This window comes from Vigna angularis, chromosome 11, assembly GCF_016808095.1.
Source record: "Vigna angularis cultivar LongXiaoDou No.4 chromosome 11, ASM1680809v1, whole genome shotgun sequence".
Classification (NCBI taxonomy): Eukaryota; Viridiplantae; Streptophyta; class Magnoliopsida; order Fabales; family Fabaceae; genus Vigna; species Vigna angularis.
The window spans coordinates 4,953,472-4,977,605 of record NC_068980.1 but is presented as its reverse complement, the minus strand read 5'-3'; the positions used below and the strand labels follow the sequence as shown (position 1 = coordinate 4,977,605).

The following is a 24,134-nucleotide window of genomic DNA, read 5'->3' as shown; positions in this document are numbered from 1 at the left end:
AAGTGGTCCTGTGGAAAGTGACGAAGCAGGGGATGCTTGAGAAGTGTTGATTGAACATTGAATGCGATGATCGTTACTAACTAGGCAATGAATCGGCTTGAAGTGGTGAATAATTGCACCAACACACAAACACGCACACGCTTCCAACATTCATCCTTCCATTTCAACTTGGTGTCCAAAACTCAATGGGTCCACTCACCACAGTACATTCTCTAACATACCTGACATCACACCTCAGTACTTTCATTTAGTTAATCATAACTTATTAGGAGAACAAGTTTTCGATGTGGTACCTCATCTCCTCGTGTTTATAGATCACATTAGGAGATATTTGAAGAAGGTGACGATGGACAAGTGGAAACCGTGTAAACTGCTCCTTCACACACATAAGCACACACACTCCATGCTCCCTTCACGTGGCTTTGGGGCCCTCCGTACACTTTCTTTAATGCTATATCACCTAGCAGTGCCGCCCACGTGACACGCACCCTCTTCATCTGTCACTTTTCATTCCCCCTCTAATCTTTATTTTCTAGTTTTAGATACTTAAAGGTCAACCTACAATAATTTCCTATTTTATTTTTTATTATCCTCCACTTTCAATTTTTCTATTCTCTCTCTATATCATCTACACTTCTCACATACCATGGATGGATGCCATGCTCACTAAACTCTTTTACTTCCACTTTCTCATTCAAACAAAATTGGAATCAAATTAAATAACTTTTTACTCAAATAAACAAAGAAAAAGTTTATACATACTAAATATAATTAGAAAACACTTCACAAAATCATATTTTAAAATTATGAAAAATAGTTTGAAGAAATGATGAAAAGAGCTGTGGGTTTAATTTCAGACTAACACTTTATAATTAGTTTGGTGATAAAATTATAAAGGAAAATGAGAGAACAAAATCAGATTTTGAAAGTTTATTTATATGAAATTTTAATTAATTTATTTATTGTTAATATTTGTTATGTTATAAGATATTTTTCTAAGTAACGTAAAAAATCATTGTAAATTTTGACATCTAAATTATATTAATATTTCAAAATCCATTAATCACAAAAAATTTATTAAAAAGTGAAATAAAATAGGACATTTTTGCAAGGTTTTTATAAGTTTTAGGTGCTAAATTTTATGCTGTTGTTAATATATTTCAATAAGAAAAATTTATAAGATTGAAATTTTAACGATATAATTCTATGTACGATTTTGAGGTAAAGAAATTAGAGCCTCTTTTTCGAAGTTCACCTGACTCTGTTATTTATTATAATTTCATCGTATATTTAGCTCAGCAGCATTTATTGTATCAACACAGTTGTCCCTCCAAAAATAAAAATAATATATATATATATATATATATATATATTATAATATGAGAAAAAAATATTTTGACATCTATTTAGATGCCTAGTCTATCATTATTTAATAGAGTGTGTGATTTAATTTAAAATACCTTAAAGTTCAATTTTTTTGCTTGTTTGAGAAACATTCTGTGATTGTGAACATTTATATTATAAGATATTGTTTAATTTCCTGTTCACTAATTGACACTAATCATTCAATATTCAACCAAAGAGTCAACACAGTCATAACTGGATTGACCAGATCGTGACATCATTTTTACATCATGATTTCTTTTGTTCCTAACTGGAATAATCTTTTGTTGATTCCACAATTTTTCTTTTTTAGTTTTTAAATATCTATTTTAAGTCTTTTTTTAATGAATGTTTAATTTTAGTTTCTATGAGAATATTTATGTAGATAAATATACTTTTAATCCGTTGCATATGTTTTTTTATCAATGCTAGATGGGAGTGATAGTAATATGTTTGTCTCTTGAAAAAAAATCTATTTACGCGGTCTTATTTTATTGTTTTCTAAACATGTTTTTATTCTTTATAATTTGTATTCTTTATGCTATTGTGAAGATGAAGTTCATTTAAAATAGAATACTTATTTTCATAAATTAAAAAACAATTAATTCGAGTTTAAAAAGTTATGAGGTTTATAAATAAATAAAAATAATAAAAATACGTGTTAAATTATACGGAGCCATAATAGAACAGGAGTTATTAAATTGTGAAGGGACCCATATTGTAGGTGTTGAGGCAGTGACCCGTCAAATGTAGGGTCTAGCTTTGCCTTTTTAAGCAATTGAGACACGTTTGTTTGTGTTTGTGTCACTTGCGTAGGAAATGTGGTGGTAAAACAAAGGCCATCATCATTTATTTTAGAAGTTATGGTAGGGTAATGCTCAATTCCATTTGCCATTGAAATAGACTGACACTACAAAAAAAGTATATTTTAAGAGGGGTTATTTTCCGGCGGTTTATAAGTAAAAACCGCCCCTAAACATTTATTTATTTTTTTAAAATAATTTTTCTGATTAATTATTGTAAACCCCAGTTCCTCTTCGTTGTCTTTCGTTTAGTTTGAAACTCTGTTTTTCTTTTTTATCTTCTCCCAAACCCTCCCAATCCTGTAAACCCCTTTTCAGTTCCAAAGTCCTCCTTCACTTTCTGCAAAACCCTAGATTCCACCGATCCCAACTTCCCAGGCTCTGCAACGCATTCGTGCATGACCCGTGGGTCCAGATCCTTCTCATCCTCGTCTACGCGACTGACGCTGTCCACCAGCACCGCTCGAGCCTTCAGCGAAACGACGCACCGCTCGTCGTCACCGTAGAAGTGCAAGCGCAGCACAGCGCGACGCTTAGAGGGCTCGGACACAGCACCGTCGAAGAAGAGGTTTTTTTCGGTGGGTGACGACGTGGAAGGGGGAGAGCAAGCTGGTGACACGGCGGTGGGCGTTAGCGTCTGCGAGGCGCAGCTTCACTTTGACCTCCATTGGGGAAGAAAGGTGGGAGACTAAGACTAGGGTTTTACGATAAATTTTTCAGTTATTCTACTTTTGTTATCTGTGATCACTATCCCTTCCCAAATGTTGTTTTGTAGGTTTTGAAGCATTATACTTGTGTTAGTGATAATATTTTTGTTGTAAATTGGTGTGACATTATTTGTAGGGGATCTTGGTCAGAGTTTTGATTCAAATGTGACTCTTTTTCACTATGAATTGAGTCCAAGAAAAGGAGAAACTGTACTGTTTGTTGGCGACCTCTCTTATGCTGATAACTACCCGAATCATGATAACATGAGGTGGGATACTTGGGGAAGGTTTACAGAAAGAAGTGTTGCATATCAACCATGGATTTGGACTGCAGGGAACCATGAAATTGATTTTGCTCCAGAAATTGTAAGCTTCTCAAACCAATTCACTTTATCTGGTTTCAATTATCTGAAAAATTTCTTTCTGTTTTGCTCAACGAAAAATTTTAAATTTGGTGTAATGCATTTACCCAGTCCAAATGTTCGTAAGAATAGAGTTTTTAACATAGATGAACACTTTGTTGCAGGGTGAAACCGTACCTTTTCAAATGGTGCCAAATAGCATTTTGCATTTGGCATTTGCACTCCTATAAATTATCAATCAGCCCCTGTTTATATCACCATTGGTGATGGAGGAAACCTTGAAGGCTTAGCAACCAAGTAAGCTCAACGAACGTAACATGATGATTCTTGTCACATTTCTCCTTACTTTTATATCATTAAGCTTGAACAAATATTTACTTTGAAAAAAGGCATGTGTTTTCATTATTCGTTCTGCTAAATTTTTATTTATTGGATGCAACTACTTGTTGCAGAATTACGGACTGCTATATTTTCTAAGGATGCACTGCAAACAATTAGATTAGTATCAAGGAAGGTATGCATGCTTCTTCTTGGTTTCAATACATCAAATAAGGATATAAGTATTTTTAGTATATCTATTTTTATTTATTTAGGATTTGGTTTTTCTAAAATGATTAAGCGAGATTCTTCCAGCAATTTCATATTCGACCTGCCACCACGCCGCATGCCGCACGCTGCACGCTGCAGAACAAAAGCGTTTAGGAGGTTCTCATCTCTTTCTATCTCTCTGTTACTCTTTTTTTATGGTTTATTTTTTTTCTTCTTCTTTCTTCACAGTCACATATCTCTTCTCTTCTTGTAAATTAGATTTCAAGAATTAGGTTGGAAGAAGATGCAAAGGCGACTGTGAATTGAAGAAGTATGAAGAAGGAGAAAGAGAAATAAGCTCTGATCATCCCTGACCGAGCCATAGAGTTTAGATTACATGATGAACATTAATCCTACTGTGTTTAGTTTTCTTTTCTTGCTAGGTGCTAATTCTCTCGGTGTAGGCCAAAGCTGCACATTAATCATGACTAAAGAATCTTTTAGTGCTGAATATATATGCACTTAATCATATACCTTGAATAAAATGATCTGTCAAATTACTTTGTATTGTACCTACTTCATTCTTTAGGATTTATTTAATTGGTAAAATAATGAAGGTTATATATGGAATTGATGTATACCTTGGATTGGAATTCACGAATGGAATTAAGAACCTCCTTCATTAAAGTTGTGCAGTCACTTTTTCACTAATAAAATTGTTGCTGCAGTTTTATTTCCTTTACATTGGTGCAGACACTGTTTTTAGTGTAGTATATGGTTGTAGTGTAGGTTTCCTTGCCTATGACACAGGCTGGTTTTCTTTCCATTCAAATAATTGGACTTTAACCTTATTTTTTTGTCAATATATGCTTTTGTGGTGTAACCTATCTTTGTTAAGGCTTGCGATGCAAATTCAACACCACATAGAAATACTTGACTGGATCTTCCTATACTTGGTACAGTCCTTCAAGTCTCTTCATTTTGCTATTGGTGCCTCTTCCATACGTTCAGGAACCGTTCTCTCTTATTAAATTTTGTACTGCTTGATATATGCCCTGTCACATAGTGGGGTATTATATGTATATATATGAATTAAGCCTTTCTTTTGTTTAAAATAGAACTAGTGCAGGCTGTGTCACTGGTTTCAACAGTGAATGTTGCCATATCCAATCACAGAAGTGACATTGATTGGCTTGTTGGATGGGTTTTAGCTCAGGTGATTGTGATTGTCTTATTTAGTATGACCTCTTTCACATTCATCACAAGAAAATTAATACTGGAATTTACATATGAATTGGAATCAGTTGCATGTTTCATTTGTCATTCTGAAATGTTTAATATTATCTTACTAGGAAAAAAGTACTCATAGTTGGGGCCTACTTATAGGTTTATTTCACCATAAATGTGATATTCTTAGATTTAAATTGGAATGAATTATGAAATGGGGCTTTATTGTTTGTATCTATTGATAATAATGGGATGGGATTCTGTTTGGTGGTTTGGTTTATCACATGATTTATGCTTGCTTCAGGCCTGATTGGACATGGAAGCTTTTGAACCTACTTGCATTTTTTTTCTTCATTGATAATATCAACATTTGTGTTAATGTTGTTCTATTTGCTAAGTTAAAATGTGCAGGTTATTGGTTGGTCAATGTGGTTTTCTGAATATCTTTTCCTGGAGAGAAGTTGGGAAAAGAATGAAAGCACGCTAAAGGTATGAGATACTCTAATATAATTGATATTTGCATATGTTATTGTTTTAATTATAGAAATAAGGAACATATCTTATATAATCAGTAGTACACAAAGTATATATGTATTACTAAGAGTGTTTTTGTTTATTCTTGTATCATATCTTTATTATTAAAGGATATAAAATCTTTTCTATATATTGTATTAATTCCTTTCTCCCAAAACAAATAAAGCATTATTCACTACAAAAATAATTAATTTTAGAAAAATATATTATTTTTTTCACGTGTTTGCGCATTTTGTTCAAATTTTAGTAAGTTATGTCCATATATTAATAGTTGTTTATATGTTCTGTTTAATATTGTTTCAAAGATGCAAATCTGGACAATTGTTATTTTTTACCTTTCGTACAGTTAAGATTCACAATTTGAATCATATGATTTGATATATATCAAAGATATAGTAGATATTTTTGTAGTGTATTAAGATCAAGATCTATGTTTTTTTTTCTCTTACTTTCCATAAAATGCTTAACCTTTTGTTTTCATCGATATACTTGGATTTAGTTTCTATTATATCATATTTTAATATTTTTCAACCATCAATAGTTCTTAAATTCGTCTAATAATTTTTTTAAAATATTATTAACTAATTATTGTTTTATATTGTAGGTATTTGAAAAAGGAAGCATATCAAAGGATGGATAAAATGAAGAAGAACCAAATGATGGATAAAATGAAGAAGTACCAAATGATGAAAATAATGAAGAAGTACGAAACTATAATTATTATTCATAACATGTTAATTTTAATTTTTAAGAAACATTAATTGTATTTCTAATCTTTACAATTTATATAATAATATTTTGGTTTATATTTAATGTTTACATTTAATTTTGGTTTCATATTATTTAATTTTGGTTTATTAATGATAATCAAGTAATTTGAATAATAAAAAAAATTAAATTATTTACATTTTCGGCGGTTTTGAAAAACCTTCAAAAGTATCAGCGGTTTTCATAAACCCTCACAAATTACCGGCGGTTTTGCTTAACCCCGGTTATTTCAGGCGGTTTTAGTAAAACCTCCACTGTTACCGGCGGTTTTAGTAAAACCCCCGCTAATTGCGGCGGTTTTTTAAAAAACCGCCGATAATTACTTAACGACGCAGGTTTTCCCAACGGTTTTTCTAACCGCGGGTAACATATTTTCCGGGGGTTAAAACCGTCGGAAACGGAAAAAATAACCCCCGGTAAAAATCTAATTTTTTGTAGTGTGACTATGACCAAAATCATAAACTTATTAATGTTCTTATATATAAAAGTTACCATTACTATAGATGTTTGAAACCAATAAAAAAAATCAATAATAGATTAAAATTAAAATATTATATCACCTTGGATATTTTTATTTTAAATCAAGTAGTTTGATTTAATTAGCGTATATAAAACTATATCAAAATTAAATAAATTATTTAAATATTATTATATTGTTTCTTATTTTATTTATATATTAAAGTTATGTGTGCGTATGAGTTATTGGTAAAATAGTTGTTTAATATGTTTAACATGAATGGTAAAATGTTATTAAGGTATGAACATTACATTAGTAATCTTGAGTGAAAAAATAAAAGTGTTAAAAGCAAATACGCATTAACGATTGGTTTTGATGTTTTCTATTTTGAATGATGTAATTTATTGTATACAATTATGCAAGAGGGATTTTCAACTGAGAAAACAATTCAAGTATTAACACAAAACATATTTTACACATAAAAAAAATAATGTAATTAGGTTAAAAATTATTTTTCAAATTTAGACACCAAAATTTAGCAATATTTCAAATATTGTGTCAAAATCAATAGGTACGAAGTATATTTGACACATGAAAAAAATTAACATAACTAAATTAAAAAAGTATATCAATTTATTTTTAAAGTTTGAAAATTAAAATGTACTAAAATTTCGAATAAGGATGAATTTCAATTTCGTGTCAGAGTTTAAGAACTAAAATCTTATTTAACTCAATAAATGATAAGGTTTATTTAATTTTTACACAATAGAATATGATTATAACATAATAATTCTATAAAAACAGATTATCTGATCCGACCCAACTCATCACGAGTTGGTCGCTTACTTAATCAATCAAATCCGGTTCATTTAGTAGCGAGTCAAAAAAAATTTGAATTCGGACCAGTCTGCCACGAGTTGATGAGTTAAACAGATTTACTCACTAGCTCACTTAATTAAAAGTTTTTTTTTCAATACCAACAACACAAAACAATTTTTTTCTAATTTAAATCTGAATAACTTTCAATTCAAATAATATTAAACTCTAAAGACAATTAAAAAACACACAATACAATCCAAAAATCATCTTAAACTCCAAATAGAATTCAAAATCAATCACAAAAAGTAAAACAAATAAGTATTTAACATTGATAATTTTCATGTCACTTATCTATCTATAATATTAGAGGCTTGAACGAATACATCCACAATATTTTGTTTTCTTGAACCATCTTCTTCTTTATTCCCATTTATAATTGATGGGGTTTGGACTTGAGTTGTGATTTTTATGTTCTTTAGGCTTAAACCCCGAAATCCCCAATATCACATAATATCAAATTTTGAAAGATTTATCCAACTGTGTGACTTATTGCACCAAGTTATTTGTAATATAACCGAATGAAGGTTATTGTATCCACAGGGATTTCTCAAGCATATTTTTTTTGGGATTTTTTGTATTTTGATGGAAAGTACGTATTTGAAAAATATTGATAATAATATATATCTTATAGATTGACTAAAGCAGAGACTATGAGTGAATTTTATCTCACCTTTTCCACTGCACCACTATTTTTGTTGTCTACGAACCTACACAAATCATTTTATTGTCGTGGGAGTTCTCTTTGAATGTAACTATAGGTCCATTCCTAACATCTAAAACCTAGACTATTATTTTTCTATTCTGTTCGAATCATCAGTGACTGCATAACCAACTCATCTGCATTAAGGTTATGACTTTATTTCCAACTGCACACTCTAGATCTATTCCAAACATGCAAAAGTCCACAAAAAAACAAATTGGACCACAACTTGAGACCGGTTCTCACCCAATCTCAAACAAGTTAGATAAGACAAGTTACAGTTTGTCAAACAAGTATAAATCAATTCACAAACAGATTGAATGAAAGCATAAATAAATATCTATGAAGTAGAAGTACAAAGAGTCAAATTGATTAAACTGAATGTCAACACGAGAGAGTTCAACTACTCATAGAATATTGCAATGCAATCCCAACAACATATAAACATAAAATTTACAATGAAAGCATCTCTCTCGAGGCTCACAAACCCATTCATACTCTATTACTATATTTTTGGTCATCCACGCAATGCCTAAAATGAAGACATGAGGTATATATTTATAACTATTTAGGGTGTGGCTTGAGCCGCAAAATTTGATGCTTGAGTCGCAAAATTTGATTCTTGAGTCATAGGGATTTACTGTAGATATTTCCAAAATTCCTTTCTGTAGGTTCAACTCCACATTTTTTGGCTTAAGTCGTAAAAGTGATGTTCTAGATCCTCCGAAAGGTGGTTGCTTGAGGTTTCTCTCCATGATGGGTTTCCTCTGTAGCTCAAGCCTTACACTTCCATGGCTCTAACTATAATGTTTCCTTCTAAGGTGGGTTTTCTGTGTGGCTTAGACCTTGTGTTTCACATTGAAGCCTCCTGAGATTATTTATGGATGAAGGATTCTTCGTGGCTTAAGCCTCTGGTCAGGGCTTGAGGTTTTCTTTAATGACTCAAGCCCGAATTTTAGTAGCACTGAAGTCAGTTTGCTAATTTTTTTTCTTAAAATTCTTCTATTTTTTTCATTTTTCCATTTTGACTCTTTGTTTGATATTAAGAATTACAAAAAAAAAACTAAATAGGAGTGAATTAAATATAATCTAAACAAAATTAAAACATAATAAGTGTCAAAATTATCTTAAATTTCACTTAAATTGTATATTTATCAATAATGTAATAAAAAAGTGTTAACTAATAATATTGAAGCATAAAGTAATAATTATGTGGGTTAGTTAGTCAACTCGCTTTATCACAGAGTTAATCCAAGTAAACGAGTTCTTAGTAAACTTGATCCATATCAAAATTTAAAATCTTTTTTAATCCAACAGGTCCAAACTCGTGATAAACCGAGTTGACTGAGGAGCGCACTATAACATAATTAAGTTATTTTATTAAAATCTTTTTTGTTTTCCATTACAAAAAATAAACACCTCTTTCTTTTTGTATTTTATTAAGTTATTTTGCTAATAGAAAAATCAGTAATATCACGTTGAGAAAATAAGATTCTATAACAAATTATACAACAAAATCATAAAAATAATTTCAAAAACAATATATAAAAATAACTTCGATCAAATTCAAATTTGTTTACACTCAAATTAAAATTAAACTTAATCGAACTTATTCTTCATATATATATATATATATATATATATATATATATATATATATATATATATAAAATTTTTGTTATGGTTTTGTTTATCTGTTTTTTACTTTTTCCATTGAAATGAGCTTAATTATACTTCTAATATTATGATTATTGTCCGCTCCACAAATTTGTAAGGATGACCCAACTGGGTCCACCTTTAATTGACCATCAATTCAACATTGTGGATTAGCAATTTTAACCCATAAAAGTACCTTAGTCTTAACAAGTTCTTTCAATTAATTAAAAATGATTTATCATAACTTAAATAGAAACTATAATTTATATAATTTAACTTTTTTGAAAAATATAATATACAATATTATTTTAATTTTAATTATAAATATTTATCTATTAAATTTCAACTATGGATCATAATAGAATAATGTAACACATAATAATAGTAATTATCTTAATTTTGTCCTAATAAAAATGTTAATTAAATAATTACAAAATATTTATATAAACTAAAAAGTAAAAAAACATGTAGACGGGCACACTAACTTATTCCTTAATAAGATAAGCCAAAAACTTCCAATACGCACTAATCTATAGTTTGAGAGATCAATATTAGATTGACAGATTGATTCTAAGGAAAGCACACAGTCCTTTCATATTCTAAAGCTCACTTTGTAAATACTAACTAATCTTATTTAATTATTCCAATTCCTAATATCTATCATTGTCATTATCTTCATTAAGTAGTAATATTTGTTCTTATTTCGTTCTTGAGTCACAATTTTGATTTCTCAAATTTTTTCATATTTTTATTCTCGTATAAAATCATTAATTTCGGTCGAATTTTTAATATTTTTTTTATTCTGATTCTGTAGAACCTTAAACTTAATACTATAATTTAAAATATAAAGTTAAGAATTGAACCCGAATTATTATATTTTAAAATTGAAACCGTAAAATCGAGAAAAAAAAAGGGAGGATGCAAATCAAGAATTAAACAATTGTAATTTAGACTATTATTTTTGCTGTTTATTTAGATTTGTTTTGTCTTTTAATTAATTAAACAACAAAAAGGAAGGTAAAAATTGAATTTTTTATATATAGAGAAAATATTATAAAATTTCACATTCAAAGTTTCTTCTGTTGTATTCTTGGTGTATTTTCCTTTAATTATATTTCGGTCTGCACTTTTCATTAATGTTTTTATTGGGCCATGTATCAATGAAGAAAAGGCCCATACAGAAAAGGCCCATGTAACATTCGGCCTTAAAGTTAGTTTTACTTTTGCAACAACATTACGTTGTTGATTTTTTTTCCTAAATTTTTAAATTTGTTTGGGACAAAATATAAGGCATTATCGTGCTGTAATAAACACGCTATAATTAAATATGGAAGTTTTAACAGGAAAATAGAATAGAACAACTTTTTAGGATTGGTTGAATTAAAAATAATAATTAATTAGTTAAATTCTTTGGGATAGTATATGATTTTGGAAGAAATTTTGAAATTAATTATGTTTTAGAATGAACAATGAGGATAATTATTAATGAGAAAGTTTGAAATTAATTATTTTTTAGAATGAACAATGAGGATAATTAGTAATGAGCGTTGTAGGGATTAGGAAAGGGCCTATACCAATTTTCAATTTTTAAAGGTTTAGATTTATAAATTAATTTTCACGTGGTTAACAAAAAGATTCTTACAATATCAAACAATAATAAAGTTTTTTATGTATACAATTTTAAATTTATTATTATAAATATTAAAATTTTATTAAACATATAAGGACAAAAATATTTACTACATTAATACGATATATTCTGAACTTTTACAATAATATAGAATATAAAGTATATTTATATTTTCACGAAAATATTATTTTCTATAATTTATTAATAAAAACTATTTATAATACTTTTTAAAAACATTATATTTAACGTCAATTTAGTATTATGTTTTAACAAGAATATTAGGTAACTAAAAACTGTGAAGATTTTTCTTACAACTACCAATTGTTTCATGCAAGCCTGTTAAATTCTAATGATTATAGTTTTACACTGTTTATTAAAATATGATGTATGAGATAATTATTGCAAGAATTCAATATATATATATATATATATATATATATATATATATATAAGTTGATAATTTCTTAATTTATATAAGTGTAGGACGATTTGTACTGGCACATTCTTTTCAGCAATAAGAGAAACTATTTATTTATTTAAAATGTTATGGTGTTATTTCATTTTAGCAAAATTTGGAACATGAAACTTATTAGGATTGGTAAATATTTAGATAAATTAGCCCTAGTTCAAAATTGGTAAGTGGCAGAAAAATTCTTTTGTGTTCTTTTCGCTGGAAAGTAACATTCTCTGTTTGGATTGAACACTGAGTCTCGGTTTTCAAATCTATTTTTCTGGCAAGGATTTTGTGATCATATTCTTTTTCTGGTGAGACACACAAGCTTCTTCAATTGAGTCAGTCATTGCTTCCACCATTGTTGGAAGGTCATGGGTATTCAATAAAGCGTCTTCAAGTGAGTCGTTGCTTCCACTCTAGTTGAGTCTTTCATTTCTCAATCGTGTTAGGGTTTTCAGGGCCTCCATAGCGCGCGATTTCTCTGATTACTGTTATGATGCAGGCAGTGTGTGAGGGGACATGATGATGGGTGATCCTCAAAAGCATAGAATCCTGATGGTCTCAGATTTTTTCTATCCCAACTTTGGTGGTGTGGAGAATCACATATATTACCTCTCACAGTGTTTGCTCAAGCTAGGCCACAAGGTAAGCCTTTTTTTTTGTTTCTTTCATTCATTCAATTATGAGAGCTTTTGTATTTTTTTTTATGATGAGATTCGGTGGCTCAAATCTCAAATGCGTTTTTTAGATTTTGATTTATCGAGATAAAATATGAACCGTCTTACAATTGCAAGTTACTAATGAGTGAACACGCTTGTACACGCTGACTGTAGACAATCCAACAATTTAGTGCCTGTTTGTTTTAGATTTTGGTAGAATCGATTCTGAATTGTTGACTTAAACGAGTTCTGTAAATTAAGCTCATCTTTAGCATTGGGACGTGTTCCATAAATTGATTTACTTGCAAACCAAGTGGACACTTGAGTTAACAAATTGATTAGGTTTAGCGGCACTTGGGCTTAGTTACACATGAGATCGGTTTCCGTTATATATGTGGATGGAAGGTTTATGCTGTAAATGCGAAATATAGGGGAATGAAATAACTTACTCTTTTTTCTTACTTATGCTGAGGGTGTTTGTAATGAAGTGAATTCAAATAAAATGACTATTCAGGTGGTGGTTGCAACTCATTCTTATGGAAATCGGTCTGGGGTCAGATATATGACTGGTGGTCTGAAAGTCTACTATGTTCCATGGAGGCCGTTTGTTATGCAGAATACATTACCAACCTTCTATGGATTACTACCAATTATTAGAATTATTCTTATCAGAGAAAGAATTACAGTGGTGCATGGACACCAAGCCTTTTCAACATTTTGTCATGAAGCTCTTATGCATGCAAGAACCATGGGATACAAGGTTGTGTTTACAGATCATTCACTGTATGGTTTTTCTGATGTTGGAAGTATTCACATGAACAAGGTGTTACAGTTTACCTTGGCAGATGTGAGTCAAGCCATTTGTGTTTCCCATACAAGCAAGGAAAACACAGTGCTGCGGTCAGGTTTGCCACCTGAGAAGGTTTTTGTCGTACCTAATGCTGTGGACACTTCCATTTTCAAGCCTGCAGTGAATCGTCCAAGCGGACCAGAAATTGTTATTGTTGTTATCAGCAGATTGGTTTATCGAAAGGGAGTTGATTTACTTGTTGAAGTCATTCCGGAAGTATGCCGATTACATCCTAATGTGAGTTGATGAAAACACTGTTAATTTGCCCTGCATAAGTAGGAAATTTTGATTTCAATTTCTTACATGGAAGAGATGTGAATAAGCTAAAGGCTCTGTTCAGAGTGCTTTAGCTTTATATTACAGTGTTCAAAGTTGCAAACTTTGGTAAAATTTCATTGTGCACTTTTTCTGTTGGTCTGACTGAATGATATTATAGATGCTGTTGAGAAAAGCCCAAGTACTGGTCTTCATGGCTATAGTTCGTGTATCAAATATATGCAATACCTGAACCATGCCTTTTCTTCAATTCTATTTGTAGGATTATAATTTTGTAATTCGTGCTATCACTAAATATCTGTTTTTTGTAATTTTAGATCCTTGAATTTTTGAGTTTTTAGCAATAACAAACATGTGATGCAATGGTTTATCAGCTATGATTATAAAGCCACAGCATTCCCTAATGAGTTATTTTCATGATGCTTTCTGATGAGTTGGAGAATTACCATCTGATTGAAAATAGGGCGTCATATAGTTTCATACTGGAGACTACTTTCATGATGAAGAATTACATAGGGCACACAAGAATGTTATTAAAAAAATAGTTTTCTTAATTTTGTCATTTATTGTTCAATATCAATGAATTCTTATCAGCTAACTCAGACATGTGTGAAAGATCTCATTTAATTTTAAAATCCAAGCTTAAATAGGTGGTGAAAGATCGATGTTCCCCAATCCTCCTCTTACAATATTCAGTAAAAAAATGTACATGAATAGGCAACTTGAGCTGCATTCAGATAGTTAGTATATAGGCATTTCTTTTGAAGATTGTATGGTACTTTGGCCGATGCACACACTACTAATCCTTTGAAAAGTGCTCCAGAATGAACTTTCTGCTTATATTTCCAAAAAATATTCAGGCTGTGTCTGGGCTGTGATGTAACTTTTTATCTATTGACAGAACAAATAGCTGTGTCTGGCAGATTTAGGCATATATTATCATTACATTATAGATGTGCACATACCGGGAGCAAGTTCAAAGAGAAATATGTAATGCTATAGAAATGATTTAGATTATTTCTTCTTTTTTAATCATATACTTTCAAAGGCATAACGCATATCCAATTGAAGGTTCGTTTCATTATTGGAGGTGATGGACCTAAGCGTGTGAGGTTGGAAGAGATGAGAGAAAAGCATTCACTTCAAGATCGAGTGGAAATGTTGGGAGCTGTGCAACATGTACAAGTTCGATCTGTTCTGATATCTGGACACATCTTCTTAAACAGGTTTGGCTCCTGTAGCAAATCTCTTTCTACCTTAAGCTTTGGAACAATGGATTTATAGTTCTGTTGTCTAAGTGTGGACATTGGGCAGTCCTAGGCGCTAGAGTTCTTTCATTGTTACGGTTCTCATGTCAGCTACAATTACAATGCTTAATTGCATATATATTTTAATCGTTAATAATGTTTGCACTGTTTCAGTTCTTTAACAGAAGCTTTTTGTATAGCCATATTAGAAGCTGCAAGTTGTGGATTATTGACAGTGAGCACAAGAGTGGGAGGAGTTCCTGAGGTAGATGCAAAGTATTTCCATCTATACTGGTTCAGTTTAAGAATGTATACTGCTATCTTGAGGGACTTTATACCAATTTGCTTCTTTGCTTATAGGTTTTGCCCGATGAAATGATTGTTTTGGCAGAGCCTGATCCTGGTGATATGGTACATGCAATTCAAAAGGCAATATCTATTCTGCCAAAGATTGATCCGCAAGTCATGCATAATCGGGTGAGTTGTTGATTACGTGGTCTTTCGGATGCATTTAGTGGCTAAGTTAGACCCTCTTTTAATGTTATTTTTGTAGATGAGAGAACTATACAATTGGCATGATGTTGCCAAAAGGACTGAAATTGTATATGATCGTGCTTTGAAGTGCTCCAACCAAAATCTTCTTGAAAGACTCTCACGGTACTCTCTAAACATCATTGGTTCAATTTGCTTGCGATGCTAACATATAGTTGATACGGTAATAGGAACTCCAATGTTCATTCAGTTTTACTTACGTGACCTTGTTAACCACTTCACCATAACTTGGTTTAATCTGCTAGTAACACATGGTTGTTGACACTTGGTATAGAAATGTATTTCTGGATCTTCATTCAACAGCTTAATACCATGATATGATTATGATTATGATAATTCTAAGGTTTTCCTCTTTATTCAAAGATTGATGCCATTTCAATTTTAAAGTATACTTGCTGTAATGACCTTAAGGAGTTACTTCTACCTGTGCTGACAGTCTCTGTTCTTTTAGATATCTCTTCTGTGGAGCGTGGGCGGGCAAGCTGTTTTGCTTGGTCATGATTGTTGGTTTCTTGTTATGGCAACTATTGGAATTATGGCAGGTAGGTTGACTGTCTTGAATGTGTTCGACATTTTCATCTTATTTTGATTTGGTAACCATATGTATATCTCTCTCATTATTAGCCTGAAGATGATATTGAGGAGGTGTCAGATTTTAGTCTTCCTCACAACTGTGATGAAGATATGTTGGAAGAGAACCCAGTGAAATGAGTAGCGTGATCCATTATTTTTGCCGAATCACGGAGTTTTTGTTTTGCCACGAATATGATATGCAGAATAACAAAAAGAATACACATGGCGTTAACACTAATCCGAGGCCCCAGATCTTGAAATGGAGATAATCATCAATCCTTTGCATGAGTGGTCTTGGAGATACATGTGTGGCTGAAATGGATTCTGTATAGAGAGAACTGTGCGGTATGTTCTAATTAGTGTTAATATTATTGTCAGCATTACTTTGTTGAGGCTTGTAATCAAACATGTTAAACTGAAGTGTGAAATCAAGGTTCGAATATTTTCTGTACAAGAGCATCTCGAACCATAATAAGTTAATGACTACGAACCTGTAGAAGTAAAACTTTAGAGTGACACTGACATCCAAATAAGCACCAGGTCTTTCTGTGAAATGAGATTTTTTTCCTCCCTTACATGGGGTGAAAATAAATGCTATTTAATAAATAATTTGCCCACATAAAATCAGAATACAGATATGTGAGTGCTTTCACATGAAGGGTGCAGCGGCCTCGGTATATAGAAATGGACTAATTTCACTCACAATCTTAGGTTCTTAGTGAGATCAGTGTTAGCAACACACTATTTAAACATGCTTCTCTACATTTTCTATTGCACGTTAAATAAATTTATTAGGAACTACAAATCATGAGTTAGACAGTGAAACTTATTAATAAGTAAGACACATTTTTGTAATTTTCAATAAATTCCATTAAATAGTAAAGAATGTGTTTCTAATATTTCATCAAGGTGGATTTGACTATGTTTCCAAGTACAATGTGGTTCATTAACGGAAATAAATTACCCCTCTCTTATTTAATATCTTATAAATTATTGGGGTTGTTTATGGAGAGGATAGCAATTATTTACTCAGCTTGTTAAAGTCCATGCAGTGAAGACAACTAAGAACGTTGAAAATTTGAACTGTAGTGTCATCAGTGACTGCAAAACGGTTGCCAAGGCTTATTCTCAGTGCATTTGGTAACGGCAATTTCACTTTCTAAAGGCCCACTGGTTCTATTCTGAACACAAGCCAAATTTGAATAGAAACCTGTTACGCACCTTGTTTCCTATGGATGATGCCCTCATGCTTAATTACTTCAAGAGGGAGTTACAAAAAAGTATTAATGACTTTACCCATACAAGTGTCAGAAAACCAGATATTCAAACTCTGATCATGCGCTGGCCTTGATTAATTATCATTATGAATCTTAAGAATAAACATTGCAGTCAATCCCTGACCTCATAATTGTGTGTAATATAATAATATGAACATTAATAAGATTAATAATTAATAATAACATTAATATTAATAGTAATATAATATACTTACGGAGTAAGGAGTTCTCAAAACTAGTTTATATAAACCTGCTGCAGCAGCTAAAACTGGATAATAAACATCATGAATTCAATGGATTCAGTGAATAACATCAGTATAGTAGAGAGGGAATATGAATCTTTTTCAGCTAATGAAGGTTCTTCAATGGTGAGAAACAAAAGACGTTCTTCTAGGGGCATGAAGGGCGACCGCCACATCAAGGTGAATGGGAGAGACCGTCGAGTTCGCCTATCAGCAATATGTGCTGCTCGTATCTTCCAACTCACCCGTGAGCTAGGCAAGAAAACCGACGGTGAAACCATCGAATGGCTCTTACACAAGGCTGAACCCGCCATTGTGGCCGCCACTGGCACCGGCATTGTGCCTTCCATCATGTCCTCGGTGGACAGTAACGCCACCTTCATGGCCAACACCACCACCACCAACTTGGTGCCACTAGACACAATTACTGCTCAGGATTCCAACTTAGTCACCGTTGCTGCGGTTGCAAGGACAGAACAGCCCATCCCCCCTTTCCATTTCGACTTTGAGTGGATGCAACATTCCGATTTAGGATTTCGTGACAATTAAACTATCAAATTTAACCATGGTTTAAATTGTGTAGGCACAGAACCAAACTGCATAAATACTATTAATCAACATATTCTAGGAAACAAATTCAGATGTTTACTTTTATTATTTAGTCTTACTCAAATTCTTGTTGGACTACTAGAGTTCATCTTGCAAAAATGACCAAAATCTATTTTCTTCTTTCTCTTCCTATCCCATCTCAAATACCAATCATATGTTTGGTGTGTGTTTGTGTTATAGTTGGTTTACTGTTTTTAGATATGTCTATAAATTGTCATGTTAAAACGGTATTATAATACACTTTTATATTCATTTAATACAAAATATAAGAATAAAATAATCGTAAAAATCTAAATTTTTAGATGTATCATAATTTTTAGCATGCATCAACGAAAACGTCAACCTAAATATTTGTCTCGTTTCTATATAAGACAAAATATATTAAGGAAGAAATATGCAAAAAAGGCTTCTCAAATCAATTACAATTGAATTGTTGTCTGGAATGTCCCATACATAATCCTTGTTGTCAATCTTTCACTTCTCATATCCTCTCATGCTAATTTAGTCTCTCCTTTAAAAAAAATTTATTTTCTTCTCATTAAACTAATCCTTTGGTAATACAACATTAATACAGTCTCAGCAGTACCACAGAATACTTACATCATCACATGACGACCATGATAATTTTCAACTTAAAAGAAGCTCATTAAATATTTTCTTCGAAATATGACTACAATTTTACAAGAAAATGTCTTATGGTCTCACTTTTTAAACACTAATGTTTTTTTTTCGAAATGATTATCCTTTTATTTCAATACAAGTGAGCCCTTAAGTGAGATTATTTCTATGAAATTATGTTTAAAAACTCTTAATTTGTGTTCAAGAAACTTCAGGGCACACTGGGATCAATGTATATTAATAATAACAGTGAATGTATTATCTTTGAAGTAATTTATTTTAATAACTTCTCTCTTTTAATAAATACAATATTTTTTTGAGAGGGAGCATAATTAATTTGGGAACATATTAAATAAAATATTAATGCTTAATTATTAATTGATTTTAAAATTTGTCATTTAGTTAAAATCCTACCCTGAAGTGAAATAAAATATCTCTTTTTCTTTTTTGTCATTTAAGATTATTTTGAAGAACCGATACATGTAATAAATTTTCTCGAATTTGGTAAAATATTTATAAAATTTTCTATTCTACCTTTTTTTACACCACATTATATATGTGTAATCTAATACATTATGATAAAGGTATAGACGCAAATCGTAAAAGAATAATAAAGTTGTATTTAAATTTAAAGATGACAGCTAAAAAATATTTTAAAAGTCTGACAATTAACAATAATTAGTAATCTTTAAGTTAATGCACATGGATTAAGAAATATTTAATAAGCATAAATTGTAGATATATACTTCACCCCTTCCTTTTGTATACGTTTTTCAAAGTTATTTTTGCGAGAAGAAAAATATTATAATAATATTTTTATTCCAATAAAATTGTGGTACATTTTCCTATTTTATTACTTTATCTCTCTATCTAATACAATAAAGAAATATGCGTAAATCATTTATAAATTATTTATTGGACTAAAAATATGATAGAAAAAGTGATAGCAAACGTGTTATTAAAATGAACACTTTTTCTCATAATTAAAACAGATAAAAAAAGAGTAAATATAATTTTAAATATCCTTAAATAAACATTAAATATGATTTATTATTTATGGTCATCTTATTATGTTCAGGTATACACCTCTTCAAATTCAAAACTATAGCTGTTTTAACTTGGAGGATATTAAGAAGACATTAATTTATGGAATACCTTAATTAAGTTTTATATCTATATTTTTAATTGAGTCTTTATTTTAAAACTTGTATATGTTGTTTTATTTCATTATATTTCTTAATTTTCTCTATATGTTCAAATTTATAATTTTTGGTGGTTAATATAAAATAATAAATGATAAATATATTTTTTTTAATTATAAACATGTTGGATAACAAAATCATCATAGTTACCTATGAATATTATGTCGTCATTTAAAGAATTATTGTCATCACCCCTAATAATACAAGTAAGAGCGAATCTAACATGTTTTCAAATGAATATTATGTCGTTATCTATAATCATTAAATAATTATTTTCATCACCAATAATAATAAGAGTGAATCTAACATGTTTTCAATAAAAGTAATAAAAATATATGTTAGTTTAGTTAATCGTAATACCTTTTACATTAACTAATAAACCTCACATATATTTATGTAGATAAAAAGTAAACAAAATGACAAAATCAAATAATAGCAACATAAGCCGATTAATGAAAAAAATCGTTATACTTACTGACAAATATTACATCGTCATCTATAGTTATTAAAGAATTATTGTTATCATCTAATAATACAACTAAGAGTGAATCTAAAATGTTTTCAAATTAATATTATGTGGTCATCTATAATCATTAAAGAATTATTTCCGTCACCACTAATAATAAGAATAATTCTAACATGTTTTCAATAAAGTAATAAAAATATCTATTAGTTTAATTAATCGTAATATCATTTACATTAACTAATAAACCTCACATTTATTTACGTGGATAAAAAGTAAACAAAATGACATAATAAGATAATAGCAACATAAGCTAGTTAATAAAAAAATCGTCATACTTAGCGATGAATATTATGTTATCATCGATAATCATTAAAGAATTATTGTCATAACTACTAATAATTCAGGTAAGAGCAAATCTAACATGTTTTCAGATGAATATTATGTCATCATTTATAAATATTAAAGAATTGTTGTCATCACCTCTAATAATAAAAGGGAATCTAACATGTTTTCAATAAAAGTAATAAAAACATCTGTTAGTTTAATTAATTACTATCATTTACATTAACTAATAAATGTCACATTTATTTATGTGGATAAAAAAGTAAACAAAATGACAAAACAAGATAATAACAACATAACATAAGTTGGTTAATGAAAAAAATTAAACTAGAGAAATTCAATAATTAATGTGTGTGTAAGGATATTAAAACTAAATATTTTAATATTTTGTATTGATCAAAATGTTATTAAGATCAAGAACGAGAGATGGTGCTCGAGAAAGAGATGGCTAAATTTTAGATTGCAGTGTTAGGGGAGAAACGAGACGTGTTGGCTTGAATATTTGGATTGTGACGATGAAGTTTGCCAATTTTACGGCATATCCGACATTATGGGTTGTTGTCATTCCAATTTGATCATGTACTTGGAATTTAAGGTTGAAACATGACATATTTCCATGTTCATTATTCGAATTCCACATGGACAATATATATGAAAGAATCAACAAATACGCCAATATAAAATATACAATATTACGTAACACTTACTAAGAAGAATATGCAAAGGAAAGAAAGGGATTCATGGTTAATTCAAAGAGATTTTTTAAACTAAAAGGAAGAAAGAAGGAATGTAATGTTATTTTCCACACTAAAATAAAACTAGCATTTCTATATCCAACTGAACTAATAATCATAGAATTCAAATATATTTACTTTTTTTTTTGTTTCTATAAATTTACAGAAATGGTTTAGCATACTATTAAGAAATTATGTTGATGGTTACGTAATATAATATTTGTTTCGGTTAAATTGGTCTGAAGGTCGGTCGTTCTTCCTTATTCTGCTCTCTTTTGATCTTCATTCCTCTCCTAGAATGCAATCCACTTTGATGAGTTGTTGACCGGCAGAAGACACTCTGACGGTCAAGTCAGATATGTTTCACAAAAAGATGTCACTATTTTATTATGATCGAAAAGGATCATTGTACCTGGACATCAATTGTATATTTATAGGACTCGTGACAGCTAAGTCCATTGATTAATCATTAGTGTAATATATTTTTAAGCAATCAAACCCAATAATACCGTATATTTGTAAAGCGTAAGGCAATATGACCTATTAATACCTGTTAATTGTCCATAATGACAATTAATTCCAATCGGTATATTTCATATAGTACATAAGCCCCCCAAGCCCAAGCAAGCTCTTTATTAAAAGAGGTGCGTATGAATTATTATGAGCTTTAAAAGAGATCGCTCACGTTGTATTTAAGGAGTCTATTTTCGATGCGCTTTAAGTCTTCATTCGTTTCTGTACCAAGCGGCATATTGTGCAAGAAATATTCACTCCAAAAAGTATGCGTTAAACAAAATAAAGTAAACACTTCAATATCTATTTTTATAATGAGAAGGCATTGGAACCTGATAAAGCTAAACGTAGGTGGTCCGAGTGGGAAAGGACTAGACTTGTTGAGTAGTTGATTGATAGGAGTTCTTTTCTGAACTTTTTCTTTAGGTCGAGCGGTAGAGATTCCCTTTTGAGCTTAAGAGTCCGAGAACTTTTTCCTACATTGAGCGACAAGCTATAGGGATTCCCTTTTGAGCTTAAGAGCTCGAGAACCTTTTCCTACGCTGAGCGACAAGCGGTAGGGATTCCCTGTTGAGCTTAGGAGCCCGAGAACCTTTTCCTATATTGAGCGACGAGCGATAGGGGCTCCCTTTTGAACATAATAGCCCGATACCCTTTTCCTACGCTGGGCAATGATCGGTGGGGACTCCCTTTTGAGCTTAATAACCCGAGAACTTTTTCCCATGTTGAGCAACTAACGGTAGGGACTCCCTTTTGAGCATAATAGCCCGATAGCCTTTTCCTACGTTGGGCAATGATTGGTGGGGACTCCCTTTTGAGCTTAATAGCCCGAGAGCCTTTTCCCACGTTGAGCAACAAACGATAGGGACTCCGTTTTGAGCATAATACCCCGAAAGTCTTTTCCTACATTGGGCAATGATCGGTGGGGACTCCCTTTTGAGCTTAATAGCCCGAGAGCCTTTTCCCACGTTGAGCGACGAACGGTAGGGACTCCCTTTTGAGCATAATAGCCCGAGAGCCTTTTCCTACGTTGGGCAAAGATCGGTGAGGATTCCCTTTTGAGCTTAATAGCCCGAGAGCCTTTTCACACGTTGAGCAACGAATGGTAGGGACTCCCTTTTGAGCATAATAGCCCGAGAGCCTTTTCCTATGTTGGGCAATGATCGGTGGGGACTCCCTTTTGAGCTTAATAGCCCGAGAGTCTTTTCGCACGTTGAGCGACGAACGGTAGGGATTCCCTTTTGAGCTTAAGAGCCCGAGAACCTTTTCCTACGTTGATAGGAGTTCTTTTTCCAAAACTTTTTCCTAGGCCGAGCGGCGAGCGATAGGAGTTCTTTTTAGAACTTTTTCCTGCGCAGGATATTTTTACTCACAAAAATATGGGTTAAATAAAATACTTAATATTTTATTTTTATAATGAGAAATCATTAGAACCTGACAAGGTTGAACGTTGATGGTCCAACTGACCAAGCGGTAAGGTATTGAACCTTCCTGTGCAGGATATTTTTACTCACAAAATGGTCTGAACCTTCGTGTGTAGGATATTTTTACTCACAAAAATATGTTTTAAATAAAATATTCAGTAATGAGATGATATTAGAACCTGATAAGGTTGAACGTTGGTCTTATCCTTCTTGTGCAGGATATTTTTACTCACAAAAATATGCGTTAAATAAAATATTCAATAATGAGATGACATTAGAACCTGATAAGGTTGAACGTTGGTCTGAACCTTCCTGTGCAAGATATTTTACTCACAAGAATATGCGTTAAATAAAGGCTTAATACCTCTTTTGGTCCCTCTTTAGGAGGCAATGTTCAAGTCCGTCCTACCTTTTTTAAAAAGTTCAATGTGGTCCCAACTTGTGAAAAAAGTGTACAATTAA

At 31.2% G+C, this 24,134-nt stretch overlaps 2 protein-coding genes and 1 pseudogene across 4 annotated transcripts; 2 read left to right on the top strand and 1 right to left on the bottom strand.

Annotated features, from left to right (window-relative positions):
* Positions 1-2,460: 2,460 nt before the first annotated feature.
* LOC128194752 (triphosphate tunnel metalloenzyme 3-like) lies at positions 2,461-2,867 on the bottom strand (annotated as a pseudogene).
* A 9,376-nt stretch (positions 2,868-12,243) lies between these two features.
* LOC108332457 (phosphatidylinositol N-acetylglucosaminyltransferase subunit A) lies at positions 12,244-16,699 on the top strand. 3 transcript variants are annotated; one of them, XM_052871074.1, is made up of 10 exons: positions 12,246-12,485; positions 12,591-12,733; positions 13,262-13,507; positions 13,580-13,834; positions 14,945-15,099; positions 15,295-15,385; positions 15,481-15,597; positions 15,674-15,777; positions 16,124-16,214; positions 16,297-16,699. In XM_052871074.1, exons 2-10 carry the CDS (start codon positions 12,608-12,610, stop codon positions 16,381-16,383), a joined length of 1,272 nt encoding a protein of 423 aa, XP_052727034.1. In that variant the 5' UTR covers positions 12,246-12,485; positions 12,591-12,607; the 3' UTR covers positions 16,384-16,699. The 3 variants fall into 3 exon arrangements, with proteins under 3 accessions (XP_017423211.1, XP_052727034.1, XP_017423210.1); XM_017567722.2 differs by having other exon boundaries at positions 12,244-12,507; positions 13,262-13,834; XM_017567721.2 differs by having other exon boundaries at positions 13,262-13,834.
* Positions 16,700-17,815: 1,116 nt separating this feature from the next.
* LOC108332921 (transcription factor TCP23) lies at positions 17,816-18,313 on the top strand. The gene has a single exon (XM_017568221.1). The coding sequence runs from the start codon at positions 17,816-17,818 to the stop codon at positions 18,311-18,313; it is 498 nt and encodes a 165-aa protein (XP_017423710.1).
* The last annotated feature ends 5,821 nt before the right edge of the window (positions 18,314-24,134 follow it).